We start from the raw sequence: 25352 nt of genomic DNA, 5'->3' as shown, positions 1-25352 counted from the left end.
CTCTGGTATTAATTTAACAAAGGATTCCCGAATTATATATTATGTAAAACGAGGATACTGTTTCAAAACATATCGCGGAAAACGTATCGTGAATTGTTTACGCTTCTGGAAATAGTCCCTGTATACATAGGAATGCATATATCTTATTTGGCAAACCTCGGTTGATTTTGGCATCATTTAGGTGGGTACGGAATATGCCGAGTAATATTAGCTGCCGAATAACAGCAAAATTAATAACCGAACATTACGGAATATAAAACATGTATGACGTAAGCATTCAACATATCTTGAGGGAAAACTATACTTTTTTACTATATAAATCCATAGGGAATATAAAATGAAGGCATGCCAATAAATGGTTGTTGAATTAAACATTCCATATTTGCGTTATAATCACAATATTTAATTAAACTTTTAACAGTCGTATAAGAATTAGATATGGTGGCTATCTTCGGTTTGATATCAACGCAAAACATTTAGTCCAGACCATGTCAGGATAATTTCAGCCATGTTTCATCAAAATCGCACCTGTAGAACTCAAATAGTTCAAAATTTGTTTTCAAGATAGCGGCTGTGATGGCCATCTTTGATTTTTAATTGACACGAAAAATAACAACACATTGTCGGAACCATGTCGGGATCATTTTAGGCGCGTTTCAGTCAAATCGCAGCGGCAGAACTTGAGAAGATCGAAATGTGTTTAAAAGACGGCGGCTGTGGTGGCCATCTTGGATTTCGGATAGACCCGAAAAAATATCTGCACTTTGTCAGGACCAAGTCGTGATAATTTCACGCAAATTTCATATAAATCTCACCATTAGAACTTGAAAAGAAATCCAAAATGTGTTTTGAAGATGGTAGCTGTGGATGATCACCTTTTCAGGACCATGTCAGATGACGACGGACGAAACATTAATGACTATAGGTCGTATAAAAATACCTCTGATCCTGTTGACCCTATTTCCCTTATTGATATTTGACTGGATAGTAATGATTACGTGACATTAATAAATATTAACTGATGTTATGTCCATAGGGATGATCCAGTTTATTCGCCTCGAGATGTGTTTGAGAAAGCTAATGACTGAGGGATAATTCAGCAGTATTTGATACCATTTTTATTGCTTTTCCTTTGAGATACCCACATGAAATGGCATGGTAATAAATTTTCTGCTTAACATAACCTCTTTACTTCGCGGAAACCATTTTTTAAAACGATCTGAATATTCTCAAATTATAATAGTGTTTTGGCGATAATAATAGAAGGTCAATGTGAGCACATAGATTTAATGTCATAAAATGTACCTACATATGCATTCATTTCTCTAAACATATGACCGTCAATCATGTGTTAAAAGACTTTAACATAGTTATTCTTACCACCACGATAAGCTGGAAATTACACTCCATCATACAATTTTACCTCCAAAGTCACTTCAAGGTCACTTATACCAAAATAAAATATTAGCAATTATATGTTATAATTGACAGGAAAGCGCTTATCTTTACCATCTTAATTCAACACTATTCGCTACTTTCACTGGGAACTATAAAATGGAATTAAAGGTGATCGGTTTTCATGAATGATTCGCTGATTAAAAGTTGTACACACTAATATAAGAGTCATGTCATGGCGCATGGTCTTATTGTATGTTCTTTCGTCGTCCATCTTAAAGTATCCAAGTATGTTCCTTTTTCTCAATTGATGGATGTGAATATTGCTATTGGTATTAAAAGCTAGGATATAAACACCTGAAAAAAGACAATTGCAACGTTTACAAGTGTATACCAGGGTAACTTCCGGATGATGTCACAAGAAATCTTTTGTTTTAAAAATTTGACATCCCCTTTTAGAATTTTTAGTAGGCTGTAACAAATTCTAAATTCGCCAAATTAATGTTTATTTTCCTCGAAAATGCTTCTTGGTGTCCGAAAATATTACATAATAATTAATATTATAGTATGATGTTTTGGAGACCTTACTGCTTTTGTAAAACAATAATTATCACCATATTTGGATTCGTTAAGATATCATTTAGAGAATAATAATTACATTACCAGGTCTGACCATAATTACATTACCAGGTCTGACGGAGTTTTCACTGCTATCCTTTGACTCAGAGCTAAAGAAAGAGACCAATCTTTAGAAACGTCCAAGTACATATTATTCCAATGATGTTTTTCTCCTAATTTATACTATCACATCCATTCAAATATAATTAAACCTTCAAATAATTCAATCTTGCTCGTAGCAAGCATTTTTATTGGTTTAAACATGTATATTATCATTTTATACCGTAAAAGTAATTTTGTCTCTGATTGGCTGAAATGGTTGCATAGAGCACATTAGAAAACATGGAAATATCCGTAAATTGGTTGAAAAAATTAAAGTATTAAATTTTACTACTAATCATAACATACTGCATGGATGTTAAGCTCTGTCGAGGCGCGGCTGAGTTTTGTGGGAGACTGCGGTATACTCTTATGTTTTTTGTATAGTGGAACTCTTGCCCTTTTTATAGTGTTATATTACTGAATCATGGCCGTCGAAGACTACAAGAATCAGTACCACCAATAAACCAGATGTGCAAAGATAAATATAGCACGCCGATCTATTTGGAATATTTTAATCGTAATAATTTTCGTATTGATCAATTTTCAGAACTTTCTTCAATGACTTCTCCCACTGACGTAATCTCAGTCTTTTTGTGACCTCTTGAACATTAATGAAATGTATGTTAACTTTTCCCTGCTTTATCTCTCATACGTGTATGTAAACTTTTCCTTGCTTTATCTCTCATACATGTATGTAAACTTTTCCTTGCTTTATCTCTCATACATGTATGTAAACTTTTCCTTGCTTTATCTCTCATACATGTATGTAAACTTTTCCTTGCTTTATCTCTCATACATGTATGTAAACTTTTCCTTGCTTTATCTCTCATACGTGTATGTAAAACTTTTCCTTGCTTTATCTCTCATACATGTATGTAAACTTTTCCTTGCTTTATTTCTCATACATGTATGTAAACTTTTCCCTGCTTTATCTCTCATACATGTATGTAAACTTTTCCCTACTTCATCTCTCATACGTGTATGTAAACTTTTCCTTGCTTTATCTCTCACACTCGTATGTAAAATTTTCCCTGCTTTATCTCTCATACGTGTATGTAAACGTTTCCTTGCTTTATCTCTCATACGTGTATGTAAACTTTTCCTTGCTTTATCTCTCATACATGTATGTAAACTTTTCCCTGCTTTATCTCTCATACATGTATGTAAACTTTTCCTTGCTTTATCTCTCATACATGTATGTAAAATTTTCCTTGCTTTATCTCTCATACATGTATGTAAACGTTTCCTTGCTTTATCTCATACATGTATGTAAACTTTTCCGTGCTTTATCTCTCATACATGTATGTAAACTTTTCCCTGCTTTATCTCTCATACGTGTATGTAAACTTTTCCCTGCTTTATCTCTCATACGTGTATGTAAACTTTAACTTGTTTTATCTCTCACACATGTATGTAAACGTTTCCTTGCTTTATCTCTCATACATGTATGTAAAATTTTCCTTGCTTTATCTCTCATACGTGTATGTAAACTTTTCCCTGCTTTATCTCTCATTCATGTATGTAAAATTTTCCTTGCTTTATCTCTCATACGTGTATGTAAACGTTTCCTTGCTTTATCTCTCATACGTGTATGCAAACTTTTCCTTGCTTTATCTCTCATACATGTATGTAAACTTTTCCCTGCTTTATCTCTCATACATGTATGTAAATTTGTCCTTGCTCTATCTCTCATACATGTATGTAAACTTTTCCTTGCTTTATCTCTCATACGTGTATGTAAACTTTTCCCTGCTTTATCTCTCATACATGTATGTAAACTTTTCCTTGCTTTATCTCTCATACATGTATGTAAACTTTTCCCTGCTTTATCTCTCATACATGTATGTAAACTTTTCCTTGCTTTATCTCTCATACGTGTATGTAAACTTTTCCCTGCTTTATCTCTCATACATGTATGTAAACTTTTCCTTGCTTTATCTCTCATACGTGTATATAAACTTTTTCTTGCTTTATCTCTCATACGTGTATGTAAACTTTTCCCTGCTTTATCTCTCATACATGTATGTAAACTTTTCCTTGCTTTATCTCTCATACATGTATGTAAATTTGTCCTTGCTCTATCTCTCATACATGTATGTAAATTTGTCCTTGCTCTATCTCTCATACGTGTATGTAATCTTTTCCTTGCTTTATCTCTCATACGTGTATGTAAACTTTTCCTTGCTTTATCTCTCATACATGTATGTAAACTTTTCCCTGCTTTATCTCTCATACATGTATGTAAACTTTTCCTTGCTTTATCTCTCATACGTGTATGTAAACTTTTCTTTGCTTTTTCTCTCATACATGTATGTAAACTTTTCCCTACTTTATCTCTCATACGTGTATGTAAACTTTTCCTTGCTTTATCTCTCATACATGTATGTAAACTTTTCCCTGCTTTATCTCTCATACGTGTATGTAAACTTTTCCTTGCTTTATCTCTCATACATGTATGTAAATTTGTCCTTGCTCTATCTCTCATACATGTATGTAAACTTTTCCTTGCTTTATCTCTCATACGTGTATGTAAACTTTTCCTTGCTTTATCTCTCATACATGTATGTAAAATATTCCCTACTTTATCTCTCATACATGTATGTAAAATTTTCCCTGCTTTATCTCTCATACAGGTATGTAAACTTTTCCTTGCTTTATCTCTCATACGTGTATATAAACTTTTTCTTGCTTTATCTCTCATACGTGAATGTAAACTTTTCCTTGCTTTATCTCTCATACATGTATGTAAACTTTTCCCTGCTTTATCTCTCATACATGTATGTAAAATTTTCCTTGCTTTATCTCTCAAACGTGTATGTAAAATTTTCCTTGCTTTATCTCTCATACATGTATGTAAACTTTTCCCTGCTTTATCTCTCATACATGTATGTAAAATTTTCCTTGCTTTATCTCTCAAACGTGTATGTAAACTTTTCCCTGCTTTATCTCTCATACATGTATGTAAAATTTTCCCTACTTTATCTCTCATACATGTATGTAAAATTTTCCCTACTTTATCTCTCATACGTGTATGTAAACTTTTCCTTGCTTTATCTCTCATACGTGTATGTAAACTTTTCCTTGCTTTATCTCTCATACGTGTATGTAAACTTTTCCCTGCTTTATCTCTCATACATTGTACATGTATGTAAATTTTTCCTTGCTTTATCTCTCATACATGTATGTAAACTTTACCTTGCTTTATCTCTCATACATGTATGTAAACTTTTATCTGTTTTATCTCTCATACGTGTATGTAAATTTTTCCTTGCTTTATCTCTCATACGTGTATGTAATTTTTTCCTTGCTTTATCTCTCATACGTGTATGTAAACTTTTCCGTGCTTCATCTCTCATACGTGTATGTAAACTTTTCCTTGCTTTATCTCTCACACTCGTATGTAAACTTTTCCTTGCTTTATCTCTCATACGTGTATGTAAACTTTAACTTGTTTTATCTCTCACACATGTATGTAAACGTTTCCTTGCTTTATCTCTCATACATGTATGTAAACTTTTCCTTGCTTTATCTCTCATACATGTATGTAAACTTTTCCCTGCTTTATCTCTCATACATGTATGTAAACTTTTCCTTGCTTTATCTCTCATACGTGTATGTAAACTTTTCCGTGCTTTATCTCTCATACGTGTATGTAAACTTTTCCTTGCTTTATCTCTCATACGTGTATGTAAACTTTAACTTGTTTTATCTCTCACACTTGTATGTATATTATTCTTGCTTTATCTCTCATTCATACATGTAAGCTTCCTCTTGCTTTTTATTTTAAACAACATAGGATTTGAAATGATTGTTCCATTTCGTGCGATGTTTAAAAACAACAATTATAAAAACTTGTTATCTTTGCGAGCCTTTTGGGTGTGATATTTAAAAACCCGAGCCTTTTGCGAGACGAGTTTCATAAAATATCATTTGAAATGAATACATATTAAAGACACTTTTCATCTAGTAATACAACCTACATTTCGACGAATATAATCATGAAAATTCAGCGAAGGCCGTCATTTTGACACGACGTCCTTGAATAATAACGTCGAGTCAGGATGTTTTGTCATTGACTCCATGTCAAAAATAAGCGCACTAGGTTATTCAGTATTACCATCTATTTTCGAATAGCAAACAGATGTCGTTATTGAAGGAAGGCAGCCAGAGTAATCTCCCCTTTCACAATTAATATGTTTAATTAATGTTGTTAGAACATTCTTGTAGTTTCCCTTTCTTTACAGGAATTAAGTACAGCGCATGCGCTTCCTTGAACTTCCTCTTAGAATATTTTAGAATATCAACTCCTGAACTTTGACCGCGGACACTCTGAGTATCCAGGGTTAGATAATTTTGTGCCCTCGTGAACTTGTGACCTTGAACTTGTGCCCTCTTGAACTTGTGAACTTTGACCCCTTTTGAATGTGTGTCCTTGAACATATTTGCTTCATTTAAGGCTCGCCATAATATTTGTCGGTAGCCCGGTTTTAATCTTTGTAAAAATAGAGCCGTGACCATTTACGCCACAATAATTATAATAATGAATAAGAGTAATTACAGTGGAACTTCCCAAAACCGAACCTTCTCAAAACCGGCCGAAATTATGTGCACCCACCATGATCGGTTTCGGGAGGTTCCACTGTAATAGGCTTTATTAGTTATGTTTTATTTGCCTTATCTTAGGTAATACACTTGTGGCATTTCCTATTACTTGGGTGAAGCCATTAAATATCGGCTATCAACATCAGTTTTCTAATGACCTATACAAACTAGTGTCTTACATTTAAGTGTTTATTGTCTAAAGAAGGGGTATTACCTTTGACCTTTGACCTCTGAAATTATCATGATCGCAGAAAAAATAGGATAATTCTGAATAGCATACAATATATAGCTGACCCTAATGTATCTTCATGCAAAATATTTTGCTTATCACTGAGTGGACGTAAAACGGCCCAAAGTGATATCCTTCCTTTGTCTTGAGTACGAAATTATTTCAGAAATACATTTATTCAAGTTCTCCAGTATTTATTGTAAACTCGATATTTATCTACAAAGTCCTGGAATCTGATTGGCTCAAACATTCCAAATGGCATCATATCATAATGGCAAATAGGACATTGTCAGATCCTCTATATACCACAGTAAAATATTATATACGTATAACAAATTTGTTGGATTACTATCAATAAAACTTTCATTGCGTTAATTACTCGACTTGTATTAGAACTAACGCATGTCGTAAAACTAACGGAATCCTTCATGGGTGGACAGCGATATCTCATCCCGAGTGAAATATATTGGCTGGCGAACCCGAGGCTTCCCTAGCAAATGCGGGATACCCCTATCAAATATTGGAGAAAAACCCTGTCAAGTATGGGATAAATAAAACTAATGTAACGAATGTAGCTCTGGTATTAATTTAACAAAGGATTCCCGAACTATATATTATGTAAAATGAGGATACTGTTTCAAAAAAATTCGCGGAAAACGTATCGTGAATTGTTTATGCTTCTGGAAATAGTCCCTGTATGGCAAACCTCGGTTGATTTTGGCCTGTATGGCAAACCTCGGTTGATTTTGGCATCATTTATGTGGGTACGGAATATGCCGAGTTATATTAGCTGCCGAATAACAGCAAAAGTACTAACCGAGCATTACGGAATATTAAACATATATGACGTAAGCATTCAACATATCTTGAGGGAAAACCATACTTTTTTACTATATAAATGCATAGGGAATATGAAATAAAGCCATGCCAATAAAATGTCGTCAAATTAAATATTCGGTATTTGCGTTATAATCACAATACATAAAAACCAACCAACACTGTACACATTTTACATACAACAACATGATTTACGATACATATTTCAGATTTTGCTTAAAATTACTGTAAACCAATTTCTTTCGAGGCTTCTTAATTTCATTTCAAAACATGTTCGCGAAGATTAACATTCACGGATTGAAAAAAAATCAGTACCAATGATTTTGATGTTAGCTCGCGGAGAAAAACTTTCGCAAATTTATTCGGATCGCGAAGTTGGTTTACAGTACTGTATGGTTTGCTTTAGTCATGACACCAACGTACAATATGTTTAGACGCAAAACGCTGTCTACCAAACCTTACAAAACCATGGTCGTTATTCAGAAATAATAGCAATTAAAAATCATGTCCGTTATTCAGAAATAATAGCAATTAAAAATGACTCATTAAGAATGTCTCTTTATATAGAAAAGCTTCTTTGGCCGTGTGACATACTAATGGGAATATCAGACATATTCGATTTGTTTGTCTCTCCATTGCACGGTAACGGCGGGTTATTCATAGCAAACCAATCACCGTGCGCTGATATATTTACTTCCCTCCTATTTGACAGATCCATTTACCAGCGACGTACCGGTAGGGGGCGCAGATGTACCTGTAGGAGGTGCAGATGTACCGACGCCATTCAAGTCCAAGGCGGTATCCCTCCTAAAATATAGAAGTCGAAAATGATGCAGTTTTCTTTGCAGTAAATGTAAATACATGTATACTTAGTTCAACAAACTATCGCTGTGGGGCATTCTAATAGTTCAAAAATAATGGCCAACGTGGTTTCTTATCGTTTATGTCAAGTCTTCATGTCTAGGAATACACATTCAACAATTTTGTGTCAGGATCTTACAACTTCGAAATATATTTGTCATACAAAAAAAAAACTTCAGAAGCACTAATTCGATCGCTGTTGCATCTTATGACAGTGATTGCGATCACGGTACTTTAAGATATTAAAACGTTACAATGATACAGCCGTGACCAGACAGTGTTCAAACAGACAGGACATTATAATGTTTGAACACAACACCGCGAAATTATTTTAAGACGTGGTTTTAATCGTTGAGGGAATAAAGTTTTAGAAGAACAACGTTTATCTAGCACAGTTTCTTTTGTGTTTCATACAATACAACCATGGTTATATAACCCAGCCAATTTTACAAAATAAAGAATAAAACAGTTGTAACTCGAAATAAGATGATTTAGCGGGATTTGTAGCATCAGCTTATGTTTGTGTTTCAAATGCATTGCTTTGATTGGTTGATTAGGATTAACCTTCTATTAACAATCAGGGTCAATTCTCCCCTGTATGTAATACGTTGTTGTGTGATATGTACATAATGTGTTGTTATGTGATATGTATGCAATATGTTGTTGTGTGATATGTATGCAATGTGTTGTTGTGTGATATGTATGCAATGTGTTGTTGTGTGATATGTATGTAATGTGTTGTTGTGTTATATGTATGCAATATGTTGTTGTGTGATATGTATGCAATGTGTTGTTGTGTGATATGTATGTAATGTGTTCTTTTGTTATATGTATGTTTTGGGATTCTAAGATATATGAATGTTTTGGGAGGTTATGTTATATGTATATTCTGGAGGCTGTGTTAAATGAATATTTTGGGAGGCTGTGTTATATGAATGTTTTGGAAGCTGTGTTTATATGAATGTTTTGGGAGGCTGTGTTATATGTACATGTTTTTGGAAGCTGTGTTATATGTATGTTTTGGAGGCTGTGTTTATTATGTTTGGGGCTGTGTTATATTATGTTTGGGAGGCTGTGTTATATTATGTTTTGGGAGGCTGTGTGTTATATATGTTTTGGGGCTGTGTTATATGTATGTTTTGGGAGGCTGTGTGTTATATGTTTTGTGAGGCTGTGTTATATGAATGTTTTGGAGGCTGTGTGTTATATGAATGTTTTGGGAGGCTGTGTTATATGTATGTTTTGGAGGCTATTTAATGTATGTTGAGCTTGTTTTGGGTTGGAGGCTGTGTTATATGTATGTTTTGGGAGGCTGTGTTATATGAATATTTTGGGAGGCTGTGTATGTATATGTTGTATGTTGTTTGGGAGGCTGTGTTATATGTATGTGTTTGGGAGGCTGTGTATATATGTTTTTGAGGCTGTGTTTTATATATTGTATGTTTTGGGAGGCTGTGTTATATGTATGTTTTGGGAGGCTGTGTTATATGTATGTTTTGGGAGGCTGTGTTATATGTATGTTTTGGGAGGCTGTGTTATATGTATGTTTTGGGAGGCTGTGTTATATGTATGTTTTGGGAGGCTGTGTTATATGTATGTTTTGGGAGGCTGTGTTATATGTATGTTTTGGGAGGCTGTGTTATATGTATGTTTTGGGAGGCTGTGTTATATGTATGTTTTGGGAGGCTGTGTTATATGTATGTTTTGGGAGGCTGTGTTATATGTATGTTTTGGAGGCTGTGTTATATGTATGTTTTGGGAGGCTGTGTTATATGTATGTTTTGGGAGGCTGTGTTATATGTATGTTTTGGGAGGCTGTGTTATATGTATGTTTTGGGAGGCTGTGTTATATGTATGTTTTGGGAGGCTGTGTTATATGTATGTTTTGGAAGGCTGTGTTATATATATCATTAACACAAAAACATATTTATTCCCCTTTGGTGCATGCGCAATAAGTACATCATTCCATAAAGGATATAGTGTCACGGAATTTTTTCGGGATGCAATTAATTATTTTTCATATTTTCAACTTGAAGTAAAATTAGAAGCTCAAACTTTTCAACGGTGGTAATGGTGCAAAGTAAGTAACTTTTGTAACTGAAGAAAAATACTAAATCGTCTGCTCCTGTTTTTGATAGTGAAAAAATACCATTTGTCAGCGGTGGAGCATCTTTAAGCAGTGGCAGAAACTACCATTTCTAAAGGGGCAGGTTTTATAAACCAAAACCTTCCTCACAAGGGCGAAGGTCGACTGAGGCCAAAAAATAAATGCATTGTCAAGGGAGACATTAAGAAAAAGATAATAACTTAAGAGGAAGAGTAAAGATAATATCCCCGGATTTAATTGCCTTTTATGATCATGCAATTGGTGCAGGAGGTACAATTCTAACAGCATATCTGCTTCACAGCGAGTGGGACGACTGGTTCGCCCGTTGTCAGTATAATGTGACCGGGTGGGGTGTGTTGCTTGGTGTCTTCGGCGGCATGCTTCAGTGATATAGCACTATAAAAAGGGCAACAGTTCCACTATACAAGAAGACACAACACGAACATACCGCAGTCTCCCAGTACACTCACCTCGCACAACATACACGCAACACACCGCATACATGGGAGGCCGTCCTTACATGACCATAGCTGTTAATAGGACGTTAACAAATCAAACAAACAAACAAACAAAGCTTCACAGTATTGAAAGAGTTTCTCCTTATATTTAAAAATAACATGTCCTTACCCAAAATCTTGTGGTTTCACCTTTGGTCCAAAATACTTTCGTTTAAAAAGTAAAGTCCGGAAACCTAAAAATTTGAACCAAATGAAAAACACATGTATCATAATTTCAAATATTTCATTGATATAAACATGTTTTGAAATTTGCTTGCAGTATAAACTAATATGCTGCTATGTTAGTTTATTTTTATAACATTCCTCAGGTTTTATAACCTTGATGACACGGTCTCGTTTATTTTATTTAAAATTAATAGGAAAAAAAACAAATTCTTATTATCAAATTATTGGATTTCGATATATTATTGTCATTGTAGATATTTTTGAAGGTATATAACTCTATATAAGTTTATACCTGGGAACTTCCAGAATCCAAATAGGCCTATCAGAAGCAGTAAAAGGAGCAATGGCGCCACTACGGACGCCACAATTACCGCTGACGTCACACCATCTGACGGTGTGGAGGGTTCCGGTTTAGAGCAATCTCCGTTACAGGGTACTACAAAAAACACAAACATCGGTGACGTCAGTATGACGTACAACGCAAAAACATCCATCTTGTTCAGCCTATAGTAGATAGTAGCATTGTTGAGGTAAGCCATTCTGTATGTTTGTCTTTTTTCATTTGTTGAAATAGGCTTTAGTCCAAATTATTTTTTTCACTCAAGGCCCCACAACACAAGAGAAGTACTCCAAAACAGGTATAAATATATCAAGTGAAGTCAGATTAAGAAATAGGTCTTTTAGGTCAATTCATTACAAAAGTCGAATTATTCTTAATGAACCAACCGCATTCATAACACACTGTAACTATGATTCGCTGGACAGTCATGTACAATATAGCATATTGAAGAATTTAGGACTGTTTCTTTGATTATCTGTCTTTACTTAATTATGTGTTTTACACAAATCATACTGTCATCACCACAACTGTTAATTCGAGACTTATATAATTAAATTTATAAAATATATGATGGCATATTTTATATTTTTTTCCCAAAATCTAAGCCCGAGCTCAGTTGAATACTTTTTTTATAACAGTCGTTCATATTATTGCAGATACACAATCCAGATAAAAACAACAAAAGGCAATAGGAATTACTAGTACAATTTAACAATGTAATTTATTTTCAATTATATGCAAAAGACATCAAATGAAAAAATAAAACTAAAAAAAAAATCATGTTCCTCCTTTGTAAGGTACTGTCTCCTGGTAAACAGAAGACATAAACTAAGTGTGCAATGCGCATCGATGTTTTAAGGTTTTGTGAAGTCATTTTTGTTTTGTTTTTCATATTACAATGGGAAATGCTTTATTTATCCAATACACCAAATAAAAACTTGCATCACGTCCGTTTGATTCCCATTATTAATATAGAGAGGCATCTTAAACAAAACCATTCCCTGCATAAAATCTTTCCATTGCAAGAATCCTTTTAAACATTGAAGATGCTCCATCGCCGACAAATGGTATTTTTTGCTCAAAAACAGGAGCAGACGATTAAGGGAGCAGACGATATTTTTCTTTACACCATTATCACCACTGAAAAGTTTGAGCTTCTAATTTTACTTCAAGATTAAAATATTTAAAATAATCAATTGCATCTAAAAAACTTCCGTGGGACAATGTCCTATATTGAATGAAGTACTGATTGCGCATGCGCCAAAAGCAAAATAATTTATTTTATATCATTTCTTGTGTTAATTAGAAATATGTATACACACGAATAAACACCAAATGTTGTTCAAATGATGAGTATATTTTATGCTCTGTCGGCGATGGAGTATCTTTAAACTAAAAGTGTGTGTTTTGATTTCCGACACTTTACATACAGTTGTCTTTTATGATGTGTAAAAACAATCACTGAGAGCTATTCAGGTGCGTCTAACCACCATCAGATGTGTTCATGAAATAACAAGAATTATTACAGCATAAAAACTTAATTTGAGTTGCGATTGATATATGGTGAAACACAAAGAAAATGGTGTAATGTATCTAGCTATGATCCATGAACAAAGTCAAGATTCTGACAATGACAAAATGGCAAACCGTGGTAACGTCGATTAAATTAACGTATTAACAGTCAGGGTCATTTTAAGGACGGTCTCCCGTGTGTGTAGCGTGTGTGAGTACATGTGGGTTTTGAAGACTGCAAGACGTTCGTGTTGTGCTTCTTTATAATAGTGGAACTGTTGTTTTTTGTATAAAGCTATCTCACTGATGCATGCCGCCAGACACAGAACAAGTATACACCAACCGGTCATATTATACTGATAATTTTTCAAGCTCCCGCAAATCATATGAGTTGACATTTGATATAATATACAATATATATTTGTAATATTTAATTGTTCCTTACTTGCAATAATGGTAAATGTTGCATTAAGATACGCGCTGTTTGGTGTCGGTCCGACGATACAGTTGAACACCGTCTTCTCATCGGCTGAGGTGACTGTCCAAAGGAGTTGACTAATACGTCTAAGCTGACAGGAACCGGTGCCAGCCAGCTCTAAGAGGTCACTTCCGTTTATGAACGTGTAATCTGTGTCATTAACACGCTTGAATCTCCAGAAAAGGTTTAAAGGAGGGTTCCCTACTGTGCTGTTACATGTGATTGATACAGTCCGACTGACGGGAAACCTTCCTTCAACGGCCAATACGAATTCATCTAACTGCCCTTCAATCGGCTCTATTCTATCAGGCAACGCTGACAAAGATTAAGGGAAAGGTTAGTATATATTCCTCGAATGAATCGCCTCTTGGACCGTTCTACTGATGCAATTGTAATTATAATTTTACATAATCATTTGAACCTTTTAAGGCAAATCATTTGAGGAACTTACAGCTTAAAGTAGAGTATTTTGTACAATATCTTAGAAAGTGCATATATATTTATAGCCGCATTATCTGAAATACGCGCATAAAACGATGATTGTGAAGGAATATGAAAGTAATAACAATTGGTTTAGAAACACAATGCCGTAAAAGAAAATTGTACCTTTCATTTCAATTCCTCTCTGGTACATTCACACATGGCTTTCTAAAATATTATTTTCAGAATCAAGATACTACATACCTTGTACCTCCACATCTAGCCTATCTTTCTTCGTGAAACCATAGACCCCTACTTGTCCCTGTAAGACACACTCATAAGCCCCGCCATTCCTACAATTGGCATGTTTGAGTGTCAACTGCAGGTATGAGGTGACTAATGGTGCAAGACTTCCGTTAGCTGACCACAGTTCATCCACTCCAGTGTTATGCCAGGTGATGACATCATTTCCGGAACTTATATTATTTGTTAAGGTTACAAGTAGGTACCACTGAGATCCCTGCGGTTGGTGGTATATAACCATTGACGTGTTTTCAATTAGACCAATGCCTGTCGCGTTTTGTGAGCACGTGATCTGAAGGTCGTCAATTCCACCAATCACAGACTTCGTCCCTTGTATGACCATATCTACATCAACTGTAGTAAAACATTCTATTACATTTAGTATTGCATAACAAGCACAAGAAAGTAATATTTATCCCTATTTCACCTATTGTCAAATATTCAATTAAGAGGAAGTTATATAATTAATATAATTTGTTTGTAGATTGTTTGACAGTCAAATGAACAAAATCATCATTATGAAAAAGGTAGAAAGTTACATTACATATATTTTCGAAGTTTTAGATTACTTTTTTGAAGTATCGTTTTAACATTCAACATTTTATATCATATATGGCCAATATAGATGTCAAGAATGTTAAAAACGGTATGCATAAAGCGCAGTAGCTTCTGTCTGAAAGCTTCTGTCTAAGCATTTTGTAAAAAGAGTAAAAAGACTGGTTTTCCCAAGTAGCAAATGCCAATAGTATGTTATCCCCAGTGAGATTGTTTTCTCGGAGACTTTGACAGTTTGATGGGGTATCAAATCATTTCTATCACAATGAGACTATCAATGATTTTATTTCCTAATTGTAGAAATAGTAAGGGATTACCCTTGTTGAAGATGAATATTTACCGCCGTATACAGAGAATGTTGAATTGAGAACGCTCTGTCCACATGTCGAATTGTCCCCCACTTCACAGCGGTATAGGGTTGAGATGTCGGTGTCCTTAACCTCGGATGTCAGTGTGCTGATACTCCAATAGTTACAGGAATCGGATAGAGAGTAAGTCTGGTTGATGTGTGATGTGTTTGGATACGGTATCCAATGGCTTTCATTATACATTTTCGTACACCAGTGCATGTTCATTGGGGGATTTCCAAGGGAACTGTTACACGTCAAAACGAGGCTTGAATTTACTGTGAATATTCCGCCACTATTGGCTTGAATAGCATCACCCTTACCATTCACCTCCTCTATCTTGTCAGGAAGAACTAAAATGATATGGAAAAGGTCATAAGTCACTTAATGGACGAGTTTTACATGCATTTAAATATATAGTATTTTGATATTCAAGTTGTACAATGTATAATAAAATGTGAAAGATAATAGAACCGTGCAATATCTACACGCTTGAATTATATACTCTTATTGAACTTCAGAGCTAACGAAGTGGTCCTGCAGGTAGGGCGTTATAATTATACCTGCTGCCCTATTGAATTATCCTAAAACGCGACTATTAGGATCTTATTTTTTCTCTATTTCCTGACTGACTTTTTTCCTAACGTCTCCCTAAAATACCGCCTGTTGAGCGCTCATCCTTGTGAGGTAGGTTCTGTCCAGTCCTTAGCTGACTGTTAATAGGACGTTCATTAATCAAACAAACAAACAAAAGAGCTAACGAAGACAGCTGATAATACGCTAGGTCTTACCAATAACAGTCACCGAGGTAGTATTGTCTTGCTTTTCAGTACCGCCTGATGACGTATTTCCAGATATTTCACATCGGTATAATCCACTGTCTATGCACGTAACGAATTCACCTTGAAAAGATAATTCTAACTTCATGGTATCAATATCTGTGAGAACAATAGAGTAATCTGCCCTTGTTTGCAGTTCCGGTTCCCTCCAGATGACATCGGTGCTATTGGTTTTGCCAGCATGTAGTAACGAAATAATTATTATTTCCTCCTCTGTATCTCGGGATGTATTATGGTATATACTGAACATCCAGTCGTAAAGTAGACGCAGACCGCTAACAGAACACGTGACGGTAATATTATCCAATCCGCTTGTGGCTAATGGTGTGGATTCGGCATTAACACTGATAACAGCTAAAAAGTAAACAAAATTAACTTTTAAAAGTTTGTTTTATTTGTACAAATTGCTGCATACACTCGTCAGAAAAACCATTTCCATTTGTTATATTGTCGTCCAATATGCTAAATTACTGTGACGTCATAAAAATGACATGTACGAATGCCTAATTAAGTTCAGATCATCACCTACTAATGGCAATGGCTAGTTGGAATTTATTTTTTGGTCATGATTGCAAATACAAATTAACCTTATGGATATTAGTTAATGAGATAATTCAAAGTACTTTGCCTTCAACCGACAAAGTGTTTTATGATTTGCTCGAGAAGATATCGTGACAATCAAGTTTTGTAGTATGATATATGTATCGTTTTAAATGATTTGGCAAGGTCTAGCGACAATAAAATGCAAACAATATACATCAATTCAAAAGCAAAAACAAATTGTTTACTCCATTTAAATAATCAATTTTTCAATAATTATTTGTAACTAGTTTCATAACATCACCATCCATTAAATGCTGATATCATTTCATCGCGTTTCTTTGAAGATTTATCTCGTATTAACATTTGTGATTTCTAGTGGTTAGTGGTGTAATTTTATGTTCAAAACTTCTTCGTGTAGACTACTATTTGCCCTTTTCACAAGGTTAGATTAAAAATGGCATGACCCATATCATAAAAATTTATTACACTCCGATAAGCAACTTAATTATCTGGACTGAAAGGAATTCTTTTTACTAGACAGGTATTATGACAACATCTGTACAAACTCACAAGTTTGGTCGCAATCATTTTGTACGACCATATTACCTTAGCTGTAAACAAAAACAACAAACACTGTGTATCCGCCCCTCTTTTTATTAATCCAAACTATGACAGTCAAACAAGCTCACCTGCATACAGTGTGAAAGCTGAGCTAAGATGACCGAGACCACAAGTTCCATTTGATCCGACGACACAAATGAAATCCGTTTGGGTATCCTCGGACTTGATGGTGTACAACAGTGAGCTTGAGCGGGTGAATTGACACTCTCCTATTGGATTAGGTCCCGTGTCATTGCTGAAACCTTCGTACACTACCGGAAACTGCCCCTCTTTTCTAACACACCAATGCAGTCCCAGGGGTGGGTCTCCAACCGTACTGTTACAAAAGAGTGTGGCACCAGTCCCCACCGAAAAGACACCCTCCTTGGAGTATAGTCCATTATCTGTCTGGGCGATTACATCAGAGATCGAGACTGGTTTCACTGTAAGAATACAAAAGATAACCAGACATATCAACAGCTTAACTGAATGTGATGTGATAATCTAGTAATTGCATGTGCTATATTTATTTATAGCGGCAATTGCAGTAATATTGTATATTTAAAATTGCTATCCCATTTATCCACACATTTCATATGGTCAAATTATGGTAATAACATGCAAATCAGTATTCCGCCTTCTTTATATTCAGCTTTGCGAAGTAGGGAAAGGGAAGTTTTGATAACTCTCGGTTAAGTGTCCTCTGACAATCAATTCTATAATATGCACGTTTCATTTACAAACGACATACCGTAAACCTCCACTCTAGCCTCTTCCCGCCACATAAACCTTTCGTATGTTGGTGACACACCCACTAATTCACATGAGTATAACCCGGAGTCAGAACACGTCACTTCCGCTTTGTCGATGGTAAGGTTAATGTATGCAGTTACCATGTCAACAACAGACCCATGTACAGATGCTCGATGCTGTGTGGATAAATCAAACCACGTGATGTCGCTCTGATTGGTTGAGCTGTTGTATGTCACAGACACTATCATTTGTAGCGCTGTAATGTTTCCAGAGATTGGGGCTCTTGACAAGATAAATATGAGATCCTGAATATCACCTAGTATTTCTCCAGACAGCATGCATACGATACTTAGACTGTCTTGACCACTGGTTACATAAGTGGTGGCATCCATTGTTAGATCTGCAGATACTAAGGTTTAAAACAAACAAAATATTTAGTGTTAATCACACAATACGTATATCACTTTTACGCAAGTACATTTGAATAAATTTTTATGTTTTGAACTTTCCAATACATCGCCAATATTTTAAATGCCTTATTTAAATCACCACGCTTTCTAGAAGGCAAATATCTGAAGGATTTTTTTATTTATCTATTTGGCCCCATTTAAACTGTGTCTACATGAAAAACTCAGCACATCCAGCACATCCGTGATGTAGTTGGGTATTTGATAAAATACTATATTCTCGTAATAACAAAAAAAATAGAAAAAAAATATCTAAAAGACTACGTATGGTTTTTCCCGTTTTGACCCCCAAATCCATCGGGTTTTTTTATCAGTAATAAAGAATCCAAGTTGTATTAGATAATTCATTCTCTCATGCCTATGGTTGTAATACTGGCTGGTCTAGTGCAAAGCACACTTGTCGCCTGTGGTAGAATTGTATGACTACACATGTAATACAGCCTCGTGATGTCACATACGTTGTCAATAATACTATTTTCTCTGTAACATTTTTTTTTTCAGAAACTATACTGGTTTTCTTATAATAGATGTAATCAACGGTACTTGCGTTTTTCACGTATGGAAAATTGAATTGAAGTCGCGGTTTTTTTTCGAACTATTTCAAAATGGCAGGTTATTATAGTTGTAAAATTGCAATAAAACGTCGAGATATGATAGCAATATACTCTTTCATAGGTGGATATGAAGAATTGGGATATACTCTACCCTCGAGATTACAAAATTTTTACAACATTTTGTGACCTCGAGTAGAATATCCCTATTCTTTATATCAGACCACATATACCAGAAGTTTTCTAATTTTACCGTTTTAGTTATGATAACCATACGAAATATGCATATATTAAGCGAGATTTTAAATGTTGTCACTTTTCTTTTCAACTTTATATAGTTAGCTCTGATAGGTATGATTTTTACATTAGAAACTTTGTAAAAATTAACTGGCCACAATTGCTTTTCAAAAGTTATGTATATTTAGAACGGCTACTGAAGTAACTGCAGCTCCAACTATGCACAACCATTATACCTTTAAAAGATGAAGTCGAGTTTAGGAATTCAACAATTCCATCACTTAATTACAGTTTTGAAAATTTCACGGACTTTGTGGGCCAAAATGACACAAACCATACATAGAACGTATTAGGTGAAGACAACACTTTGAATATGTTGCCGAAATCAAACCTATCAATTAAATCCAAAGTTCTACCACTGCGTTAAATCTTGTACAACTGTAACAATACAGATATGTACAAACCAACCAGCTAATAATTCGAAGACTTCGTTAATGTATCCTCCATCACATATCCAGTCGTTTCCTGCTTCACACATAAATATGGTGTGCGCGTCCTCTGACGTCACATTGATGTATACGTCACTGGTTCGTGTGTACTGACACGGACCCACAAATGTGGCCTCCTGTTGTATACTCCAGCCTGTGTACCGGATGAATTCTGTGTTGTTGACTCTCCGGACGCACCAGTGTAAATCGACAGGCGGGTTACCAACTGTGGCGTTACATGAGAGCATCAGGGACGTCCCTACAGATAACGACGTTCTACCTGTAACATGTCTACCGTCCATGACGCCATGTATTAGTTCCATATCGCCTGGTTTCACTGCGGATAGATATAAAAGGAATATTTCACACTGAATCTTTTCTATAACGCATACTTTACAGCAAGAATGAAAAAGTTTACTCAATATTTCATGGACTTTGACGTTTGCTTCAAATATATATCTTTCGGTTGACCCAATGACAAACTTGTTGATACTCTGAAGAGCATTGTTCCATTTAAAATGACAATGTAAACATATTTATTAATTTCATTGTCTATTCGACATAACCGTTGACGTGATGTTAGCCACATTTGACCTTTTCGACAATAAACAAATAAAACAATTTCTACATTTTGGTACGTGAACATGAATTTTTATATAATAAGTATAACATAATCATTACAACTATAATATTGGAGACCATGTAAACTATCGAGGTCGTGTTCCAAGTCTTACGTCAATAATTTAAATTCTGTGGTTACACCCTCAGAAAGTAAACATTATAAGCCATTAATTTCCTTTATAGCGCCCTAATAACACGATTATGATTATATTTTCAAACCCAACTCTTTCCACTGAAGTGCCCATACCGTCGATATGTATCTGTGTTGTGTTCCCGCGGGTATGCCAGTCATCCGTTGGTGTGACACCTGTCATTTCAAACCAGTAAAAACCGCCATCTAGACACGTGGCATTGTTGATGACCAATGATAAGTATGCTGACTCTGGGTCCATCACATCTCCATCAATCGTCGCCCTGCCTTCTACTGTATCGTCATACCATAAGATTGTCGATATGTTAGTTGTACTGTTAAATGTAAGGGAGAAAACTGGTTCATTTGTTGCACTGATTGCATCCGAAGTGTTCCGGTACAACGTTATGCCAATGTTACTAAGTTTCCCGAGACCGGAAGCAGACTGGTAACACGTAATGTTAATTGTTTCTCCGCTAGAGACTGTCGATGTGACGTCAGTTGTCAGAGCCAGGTCAACTGAAAGAAAATGTTTAATTTTATTATATATATTTTCTGTTTGAACTATTTATCTATGGCTTAATGCCCGATACCAAACCTACTTTTGCAACCATTTTAAGTCCTAAATAACAAACACATCTCTATGAAAAAGAATTATTTTGAATTTTATACTTTAATTTATTCTCGTCAACTAAAGTTATTTCATACTTTACTAAAATTACTAAATTTTAATTGTCAAGATATTTGAATGAAATGTGAGTCTGCACTGCTGTATCTAATTTTTAAGTTATATTCCTGTTCAACGACCCTTTCAATAAAGTATTTTAAAAACCAACCAGCAAATAATTCGAAGACTTCGTTAATGTATCCTCCATCACATGTCCAGTCGTTTCCTGCTTCACACATAAATATGGTGTGCGCGTCCTCTGACGTCACATTGATGTATACGTCACTGGTTCGTGTGTACTGACACGGACCCACAAATGTGGCCTCCTGTTGTATACTACAGCCTGTGTACCGGATGAATTCTTTGTTGTTGACTCTCCGGACGCACCAGTGTAAATCGACAGGCGGATTACCAACTGTGGCGTTACACGAGAGCATCAGGGACGTCCCTACAGATAAGGACGTTCTACCTGTAACATGTCTACCGTCCACGACGCCATGTATTGAATCCATATCGTCTGGTTTCACTGCGGATAGATATTAAAGGGATATTTCACACTAAATGTTTTAAAGATTTTTATAACGCATACTTTACAGCAAGAATGAAAAAGTTTTCATTGACTTTGACGTTTGCTTCAAAACTCTCTTTCGGTTGACCCAATGACAAACCTTTTGATACTCCGAAGAGCATTGTTCCATTTGAAATGACAATGAAAACATATTTGTTAATTTTATTGTCTATTCGACATTACCGGTGACGTGATGTTAACCACATTTGACCTTTTTGACAATAAACAAACCACAATATTTCTACTTTTTTGATAAGTAAACTTGACTTGTTATATAATCAGTATAACATAATCATTACAACTTTATCCTTGGACTGAAACCCTCTCTCAAGATCAAGTTTCAAGCTTAGCGTCAGGAATTTAACTTTTCTTGCGAGACACTGAATATTTCACACTTAATTTCTAATTGTTTTCTTTAACACATACTTTGCAGCAGGAATAAAAAAGTTTACTCAATATTTTATGGAGTTTTACGTTTGCTTCAACTACTTTTATCTTCTAATGTAGACCCAATGACAAACTTTTTGATATTCTGACGAGCGTTGTTCCATTTGAAATTACATTGAAAGCGAATTGTTTCATTTTATGGTCTATTGGACATTGCCGTTGCCGTGATGTTAATCACATTTGACCTTTTCGACAATAAACAAATCAGAATATTTCTACCTATTAATAAGTAAACTTGAATTTTATATAAAATGAATCAGTAAAACATAACCATTACAACGTTATTCTTGGACGGAAAAACTCTTTCAAGATCAAGTTTCAAGCCTTGCCTCAGAAAACCCTCAGAATGTAAACACTAGTTTTTTTTAAATTCCTATACAGAACCCTAATAACACGATTGTTAAAATTATATTGTCAAACTAAACCCCTTGAAGTACCCATACCGTCGATATGTATCTGTGTTGTGTTCCCGCGGGTATGCCAGTCATCCGTTGGTGTGACACCTGTCATTTCAAACCGGTAAAAACCGCCATCTAGACACGTGACATTGTTGATGACCAATGATAAGTATGCTGACTCTGGGTCCATCACATCTCCATCAATCGTCGCCCTGTCTTCTACTGTATCGTCATACCATAAGATTGTCGATATGTTAGTTGTACTGTTAAATGTAAGGGAGACAACTGGTTCATCTGTTGCACTGATTGCATCCGAAGTGTTCCGGTACAACGTTATGCCAATGTTACGAAGTATCCCGAGACCGGAAGCTGACTGGTAACACGTGATGTTCATTGTATCTCCGCTCGAGACTGTCGATGTGACTTCAGTTGTCAGCGCCAGGTCAACTGAAAGAAAATGTTTAGTTTTCATAATTTACAAAAATGACAGATACCGAACTTATCTTTGCAACCATTTCAACTCCTAACTAATAAAGATATTTCTTCGGAAAAGTATTATCTTGAATATTTTACTTCATTTTATTCTCCTCGTCTAAAATTATTTCAAACTTTGCTAAAATTAGTGATTTTCAACTGCTGGAATATTTGGATAAAATTGCGTCTGTACTGCTGTGTTCGTTTTTAAAGTTATTATCCTGTTCCTCAACCCTTACAACAAAGTATTTTATAAACCAACCAGCAAATAATTCGAAGACTTCGTTAATGTATCCTCCATCACATATCCAGTCGTTTCCTGCTTCACACATAAATATGGAGTGCCCGTCCTCCGACGTCCCATTAATGTATACGTCACTGGTTCGTGTGTACTGACACGGACCCACAAATGTGGCCTCCTGTTGTATACTCAAGCCTGTGTACCGGATGAATTCTTTGTTGTTGACTCTCCGGACGCACCAGTGTAAATCGACAGGCGGGTTACCCACTGTGGCGTTACATGAGAGCATCAGGGACGTCCCTACAGATAAGGACGTTCTACCTGTAACATGTCTACCGTCCACGACGCCATATATTGTTTTCATATCGTCTGGTTTCACTGCGGATAGATATTAAAGGAATATTTACCCGAAGTTTCTAATAGGATCTAAGGACGCATACTTTCAATCAAAAATATATTAATGGAATGCTTAAAATTCAGAGACTTTTCCCGCAAATATCTTGGTGTATTCTGTTGACCAGCTGACTCATTCTTTTGATATTCTGACAATTTTTTTCTATCTTAACTGTCAATTTAAACATATTTTTCAATGGCATGACCAATTCGACCATAAATGACCATACACTGACCACATTTGACTTTGATCTTTAAGTGACCATGATCGTGACCTTTTCAACCATTCGCAAATTACAATATTTCAACTCATTGATCAGTAAAATTTAATTCGCATCAAATTATTACAACTGTAAACTTTTTTTTCAAATTCAAGTTACAACCCTTAATTCATTGTTTCCTTGTTAGACCCTCAGAAAGTGATCACTAGTCTTGTTTCCCATATGCGACCCTGTTGTTATAGTCATATTGTCAAACTAAACCCCTTAAAGTACCCATACCGTCGATATGTATCTGTGTTGTGTTCCCGCGGGTATGCCAGTCATCCGTTGGTGTGACACCTGTCATTTCAAACCAGTAAAAACCGCCATCTAGACACGTGACATTGTTGATGACCAATGATGAGTATGCTGACTCTGGGTCCATCACATCTCCATCAATCGTCGCCCTGTTTTCTACTGTATCGTCATACCATATGATTGTCGATATGTTAGTTGTACTGTTAAATTCAAGGGAGACAACTGGATCATCTGTTGCACTGATTGCATCCGAAGTGTTCCGGTACAACATTATGCCAGTGTTACGAAGTATCCCGAGACCGGAAGCTGACTGGTAACACGTGATGTTCAGTGAATCTCCGCTCGATACTGTCGATGTGACGTCAGTTGTAAGAGCCAGGTCAACTGAAAGAGTAAGTGAGATCTATGATGTACATTTACTCCCTACTTATCCAAAAGACTTGATATTGCAAATAATTCTAACGAAAGAAATATGATGCTTAAATGACTGATACCTTACCTATATTCCCAACCATTTCAACCAACATCTTACTAAGAAAACAACTCGTTGCAACAGTTACATACCATTGATATCAAAAAAAAGTATATTGAAATATTTCTTATTAGTTTAAACAATGCCTACCCGCATAGATCCGTGTCCGTCTGCCCACAATCCCAGAATTACATATTGATACGTTCCCAACCTCGCACTGCACAAGTGTGTCTCTATCCATCCCCGTCACATTTAAGTTTATATCACTGGTTTGTCGGTTCTGACAGGAACCGGAAATCACAGGGCCAGAGGAGGTTTCTTGTCCAATCAAAATGAACTTGTCGTCGGATTCACGACGTACACACCAGAACAGAGCAAGAGGTGGAATCCCTATTGTGCTGTTACAGGTCAAGGTCAGCTGTGATCCAACCGGAAATGCTCTTTGATCTGTAGTCTCATTTGTGTTGGTCTTTACAATAATTTCCGCCATGTGTTCCGGACGAACTATTACAAACCAAATGACTTTGTTTTTGTAAGTAAGAAAAACAAATTTTTT

General features: G+C 35.5%; 1 protein-coding gene across 1 annotated transcript; it reads right to left on the bottom strand.

Annotated features, from left to right (window-relative positions):
* Nucleotides 1-7940: 7940 nt before the first annotated feature.
* On the bottom strand, nucleotides 7941-23775 carry LOC138317530 (uncharacterized). Its single transcript, XM_069259270.1, has 14 exons — nucleotides 23435-23775; nucleotides 22744-23145; nucleotides 21455-21811; nucleotides 20736-21137; nucleotides 19848-20204; nucleotides 18123-18533; nucleotides 17461-17814; nucleotides 16181-16582; nucleotides 15383-15742; nucleotides 14449-14841; nucleotides 13732-14079; nucleotides 11727-11870; nucleotides 11379-11442; nucleotides 7941-8590 (listed from the first exon to the last, which is right to left on the bottom strand). The coding sequence occupies exons 1-14, from the start codon at nucleotides 23700-23702 to the stop codon at nucleotides 8485-8487; spliced, it is 4368 nt and encodes a 1455-aa protein (XP_069115371.1). The 5' UTR covers nucleotides 23703-23775; the 3' UTR covers nucleotides 7941-8484.
* Between the last annotated feature and the right edge of the window lie 1577 nt (nucleotides 23776-25352).

This window comes from Argopecten irradians, chromosome 3, assembly GCF_041381155.1.
Source record: "Argopecten irradians isolate NY chromosome 3, Ai_NY, whole genome shotgun sequence".
NCBI lineage: Eukaryota > Metazoa > Mollusca > Bivalvia > Pectinida > Pectinidae > Argopecten > Argopecten irradians.
The sequence above is the reverse complement of the archived record's forward strand: the minus strand, read 5'-3'. Positions and strand labels throughout refer to the sequence as shown.

Bases quoted from the DNA above. Each gene is read 5' to 3' on its own strand.
- LOC138317530 (XM_069259270.1), bottom strand. From the start codon at position 23,702: ATGCTCTCATGTAACGCCACAGTGGGTAACCCGCCTGTCGATTTACAC. The intron at 21,812-22,743 runs GTATGGGTACTT...ATCTATCCGCAG, and splicing joins AACACAGATACATATCGACG to TGAAACCAGACGATATGGAT. The intron at 20,205-20,735 runs GTATGGGCACTT...ATCTATCCGCAG, and splicing joins AACACAGATACATATCGACG to TGAAACCAGGCGATATGGAA.